Consider the following 6,000-nt stretch of genomic DNA (forward strand, 5'->3'; position numbering starts at 1 on the left):
ACAGAGGCACATGTCTACATCCATGCATACAGAGACAGAGAGACAGAGAGACAGAGAGACAGAGAGACAGAGAGACAGAGAGACAGAGACAGAGACAGAGACAGAGACAGAGACAGAGACAGAGACAGAGACAGAGACAGAGACAGAGACAGAGACAGAGACAGAGACAGAGACAGAGACAGAGACAGAGACAGAGACCGAGACCGAGACCGAGACCGAGACCGAGACCGAGACCGAGACCGAGACAGAGACAGAGACAGAGACAGAGACCGAGACCGAGACCGAGAGACAGAGGGAGACAGAGGGAGACAGAGGGAGACAGAGAGACAGACTTCAATGCAAATATACTGTCTATCATCATTAGCATACCAACCACATTTGTATATCAGCCAATATTTGTGTATGTACCCACACACACACACACACAAAGGGATATGAGGAGGAGTGTAAGAGGATGAGGGAGAGGAGCCGATAGAGGAGGGTAAGATCTCTGGAGCCTTCTAAACTGATCCCAGTTAATGGAGGGTGATGAGGGAGTGAAGAGGAGGGGGAAACAAACAGTTCCCTTTAACAGCCAAATCACACACACAGACTCATAGACTCACATACACACAGACTCACAGACTCTACAAGTCAGTCTTCCCTCAGGCCCTCATTTTCTCCCATCAACCCTTGAGCTCCAAAACATCATGGTGGTCTGCTCCAACCCAGTCCCCAGTAATACCCCTCAGCCAGGCCAAAAGGCAGAGACAGGCATTAGCAGTCGACTCCAGAGTAATACCCCTCAGCCAGGCCACAGGGCAGAGACAGGCAACCAGGCATGAGCAGTCGAATCCAGAGTAATACCCCTCAGCCAGGCCTCTATTAAAATCAGTCTCTTCTAACTTTGTCCTGTAATTCCTCTAGTAAAACCAGTTTGGCCTGACCCTCGACCGCTGGGGATGTCAGACTTCCACACACTCACCAACTGCCCATTTACTTCTGTTCATTATCACAAGAGGCCAATCAAAAAATCATTACTTACTCAAGGGCGCGGTCTCATGACAGTACAGCTCACAAACACCAAATGATTATTAATCACGTCAAGCTGCTGGAATTGGCCATTGACTGATCAAAAAACTGATGCAGACATGGCTATTTCTAGTCTACCACCACAGTGGAGTCAAACTCCCCAAAGGGTCAACTACTACACAGATCAATCATATGTTGACATGATACACACACAAACACACATATACGCACACACACTTCTGAGACAAACATAGCACACACTACACACACACACATTTCTCAGCGGTGCACAGTCTGAGGGAGCAGATCTTTACTTAAAAGCAGAGCTCAGAGGTCAACACAAGAGCTGAATCTGGCCCTGCTCTGGCACAGATCTACCAGGCCTGGGACACACCTGCCATCTGTACATGGGACAAGAGACAGACTCTCTCCTTTCTCCTTTCAAACACTTACCAGCTACAGGCAAAACACCATAACTAATTATGCTCGTCTTTAAAAGTACTGTGTGTGTGTGTGTTCCCAGGAAATGGCCTGAAATGTTACTGGAGGGACCCAAGACAAAAGCGCCACGGCAACCTGCAATCACCTGGGGATATCACCATGACGACCAAAAGGGGCCTGTTGGAGGCTGACATTTCAGGACTAATAAAGACTCTGGGCAAGGCGGCCACATTTACACAGGACAGCCTTGGCCAAAACAGCTACTTACCCTTCAGTGGATATGGCCCTCATCTGGTGGATTTCTAGGCCTGATCTAGCACAGGTCCATCCATCCATCGTGAACCAGCAGTCTAGACTCAGTTCTGCTCAAGTTGGTGTCTGGATCTGTGAGCCTCTAATCTGCACTCATTGGCCAGGTTATTCTCAAAGCAGGCTAGCAACAAGCCAGCTAAAGTAGTGTCATTTTGGAATATTTACCGCTTGTTGAAGTTTTTTACACACTTTTTACATATGGTTTATTTGAAATCATCATATCCTGTGTCGCCTATGGATGTAATTGGAACTTGACACTGAAGTTTTGCTCCACAACAAGTCTCATCAGGACTGGAAGAGACAGGAAGCCTGTAGCCGTAGTGTGTGTGTGTGTGTGTGTGTGTGTGTGTGTGTGTGTGTAGTCTTTTCTTCCTGCAAGATGGTTCTAAAGAGGCACAACAGTAAATATTTGTCTTCGTCAGACAGTGGCCACCGTAAAGACAGGGATTCAAAGAGAGAGGCAGAGGCAGAGAGAGAGAGAGAGAGAGAGAGAGAGAGAGAGGTAGTAGTCTTTTGTCCCTGACTGCTTCTGTCCAGGGAGTCCCTGGCAAGTTTCAACAAGTTAGAGCACTCACGCCACTGCAGCCATAAGGACTCCATCACTCACACACACACACTTTCTCACTTCCCAATCTTACCTACGCACTTCTGTCACCACTTCAACATACACACCGCTTCCCTTATCCCACTCTAATACCCCCACACTGCCCTTATCTCTCTCTTTCTCTCTCTGTCTCTAAGGCAGAGAGTGAGGAATGTGAAGCCACATGCCTGGCAGAGAGAAAATAGGCCTCTTCTCCACACACACAGATTCACACCTCCCTCTGAGCAAGCACACCCCTGGGATGCCGTGGCAACGCCACTCTCTGCTTGAGGGAAACCCTGTGCCAGTGGTGATTCATGTGCCAATCATCCGTAACACACACACACACACCATGTGCCGGTGCACTCTGAGGATCAAGAGAAGTAGAAGCCTATGTACATATACAGAGAATGCACACACTCACATTTTACATCTATTTTTCAAAAGAATTCACTGGTTGTGGTGTGAGTGTGTGTGTGTGTTTGTGTGTGCCAGCATGTGTGTGTCAGTGTGCCTCTCCATTAACATGAAACTACTGGGCAGGTGAATATGGTTCATCCTACATCTTTCTCATACCATTTCAAGCCAAATGTGAAATTAAATGATCCCATGTACGCCAGTTCTTATTCTTCCAGTGGTAGCCTATATAGGCCTATCTCTTCAGTTACATATTACAGTGGAATGAAGGCTATAAAGGACACTCTGCGTCTGACTATACCGGATGTGTAAAGCTATAGTTGCCTTCGTGATAAAACGCTCATCTGCACGCAAAGGGAATCAATCGTTTCGCAAGGAGCAACCTGCCGAGAATTTATTAGGTAACCATGATGTGTGTGTGTGTGAGTGGGCAGGTATCTACAGGTAAAGAGTGCAAAGCACGCGTTGAATAACGCGCACAGTGGCTCTGGTAAGAAGTGAAAATTCAACAAAAGTTCGACTACTCCAACCCAACAATAGAATCATTGCATTAAATCGGTTATCGGCACCTTCTTTGAAAAGTTTTCTTGTAGGCTACGCGCTGTTAATCCGCCGAGTGTTGTTCACTAAACAAGCCTTTTGCTCCAAAACTTAGGTACTTTTCAAGCATGATGACAAACTCACCCACAACCACACAAAGGACGTCCACCAAAATGTAAATGTTCCTCTTCTGTTCCGTCATGGCGAGATCTTTCCTCATCAATATGTCTTCTCAATTGTTTCCCTTATGGGACCCTCGTGTGATTAAAAAAAAAACTTGAGTAAATACAAACAACGCAATGCAGTCTTGTATCTTTACTCCTATGGTAATTGTTGACGGTAACCCGATATGCGAGTTCTTCCGGCTCGACGTCCCTACCTGTGTGGCGCGTAGGTAAAGGTGTGTAGGGGAAAGCCTGTGCGTTCCCTTCGGAAATCGTGAACGAGACTTGAATGGAAGTCAATGGCCGGAGGCGCTAAAGTCGTGCGCTTCGGACATTCTGAGTCGCTGATCAAAAAGAGTGTAGGTCAGGCCCTTTTGGCGTGAAGTGACTACAGCAGATTTCAGTCCATGAGAGCGGGCGTGTTCACTGCGCTTCTTCTACCCTCAGCGCGTCCACTCCCTCACACTGACGTCACATCAGATTGCTGTCTTCCTTCTCCGACCAGCGGTTGCTTTACAGTTGCTGAAGCCCAGCGCACAGTTGCTAAAACCATTTAAAGACGAAAGTGGTGGCCAACGAAACGCGCACAACCTGGAAGCATGGACTCGTCCTGTATCTTGTGCTGTGATCTTCCGAAATCACTGGGTTTTAGCCTACCAAGCTATGGCCTTCTGTATCAGTAAAAACTGAAGTCGGGCACCCACATCTCCAACGCTTTAAGCTGGGTGCGGATTCTAGAAATCAAAATAATTAAATCGCACACCAAGACAGCTCCCAAGTAACGTAAGAAGAGCTTTTCGCTCGAAACGTATTAAATTATAAACAGGAGCTATCTTGGAGTGCCAGTATATAGGCCTAAGTGAACACATCATACTCACTGATACATTTACTCATGATATAAATCTTACATAAATAAGCAGGTTTGGGCCGATAATCTTAGGCCTACTTAATGAATTAACTTTGAGTTAGCCCACATAATATTCATTATTTTGGTTAATCATATGATATTCCGTTATCTTAATAGACCTACAGGAGGCTAATGTAGGCAAAAAATCCTAGAAATGCTTAAGACCTAAGTATGCTAGATATGTTGATTCAACAGTATTAATTTGGCACAATCTCAATAAAAAAGAAACCCTGAACATTTTAACTCAGCGATTTTAACAATGGGACGATTTTGCTACCTGAAGACTAATCATTCATTGGAGCTAATGGGCTACTTAATTACTCAAATTATTATTAGTTTAAAACTTTTTTTGACAGATGAAATAGGCTACTAAGACCTGCGACACAGAGATATGCGAGTTGGATGTAGGTTATTAGATTTCGCCAATCTATTTTTTTTTAAATAAGTAGAAAAGGGAATGAGGGGAATTTCCAACCCACCACGATACAGAGACCACAAACCCTTTCCGATTCAGCCCTTCTGTCTCTGACAAGGAGTCCGACATCTGTTGCAGCCAGTAGGCCTATCTCTGGCCGCAACAGTAACTCCAAGACCAGTGTTGGCACGTCGCTCATCTCTGCCAAAGCCGTGGAATCTGTACAGTGTGTGTGCAGGGACAGTCACGAGCCCTCTCTCCGCATCCTCGCCTCGTTCTCTCCACAGGGATGGACTAGAATACGTGGCGAAAGTTCGCTCCATGCTAGACCACTCTCTGACCATACGAAGTTATGTAAACCTCAATAGTTTAGTTTTCAATGATCAATCTCATTAACGTAAAGTTACATTTTACAGTATTTTCCTTATTCCTTAGTAAAGTAAGGCATTTGTCCTCAATCTTTCAATAAACATCATATTCATTTTGATATACCTTGATATAAAAGAAAGAAAATGCTTGTGACTTTTGCTGACCCTATTTCCCATCTGTTCCATTGAGATTTGTATGATTTAGACTTTCTTGTCTAATTGACTTTCTTTCTAATTGCTTGATGTCACACAAAATGATGGTGTCACGCCATATGATAAATCACACCCCATAACAATCTGCTAATGCAAAAATATGTATTATATGTGTTTCAACAAAAGACAGTTTAAGACAGGTATATTACGTAAAGGTTCACTGTTAAAAATCACAACCGTGTAAAACAGAATGCCACCAAATCTTGTATAGGACTAAATCACATGGTGTGACAAGAAAACCCGGTCACACAATACGAGTTGGGGTCACAGAGGTCTCATGCACTTAGCAGAACAATGTGCGGCTACATTGTAACCAGTGGCAAAAAGGGGGTAAGCAACATATGCGGTGCAGGGTTGGGTCAGATTACTTGTAATCCATTACTTACTACAGATTACATGGCAATTTTTGTAATCAGTAACATAATCAATAGGATTACCCAAAACATGTAACATAATCTGATTACTTTAGGATTATTTTTATACAACTTGCACACAACATACACATTCTTATTTTCCACTGTCTTAAATTCAAAGTTGTGGCTATATAATTACTGAATGCATCTATCCAGACTGGAACGGGTCTATCGGTTGATGTCTCCTCTATCTTGGGGTTTTGATTTGAAAATTTT

At 44.4% G+C, this 6,000-nt stretch overlaps 1 protein-coding gene across 2 annotated transcripts in view; it reads right to left on the reverse strand.

Annotated features, from left to right (window-relative positions):
- The window catches only part of LOC143134113 (phospholipid phosphatase 2-like), a 42,520-nt gene extending 38,617 nt beyond the window's left edge, over window positions 1-3,903 (reverse strand). Inside the window, exons 1-2 of one of the 2 annotated variants that reach the window (XM_076294236.1) lie at window positions 3,684-3,903; window positions 3,449-3,559 (exon numbers count right to left, since the gene is read on the reverse strand). In XM_076294236.1, the coding sequence (XP_076150351.1) occupies window positions 3,449-3,524 (76 nt within the window). In that variant the 5' untranslated portion in view covers window positions 3,525-3,559; window positions 3,684-3,903. Of the gene's footprint in view, window positions 1-3,448 lie in introns of both variants that reach the window. The other variant, XM_076294235.1, reaches the window with a different exon arrangement.
- Between the last annotated feature and the right edge of the window lie 2,097 nt (window positions 3,904-6,000).

The sequence above is a fragment of the Alosa pseudoharengus genome, unplaced genomic scaffold (assembly GCF_046254945.1).
Source record: "Alosa pseudoharengus isolate Yale_2024_CS ecotype anadromous, Long Island Sound unplaced genomic scaffold, YU_APseudo_1.1 YU_APseudo_1.1_scf_2, whole genome shotgun sequence".
NCBI classification, from domain to species: domain Eukaryota; kingdom Metazoa; phylum Chordata; class Actinopteri; order Clupeiformes; family Clupeidae; genus Alosa; species Alosa pseudoharengus.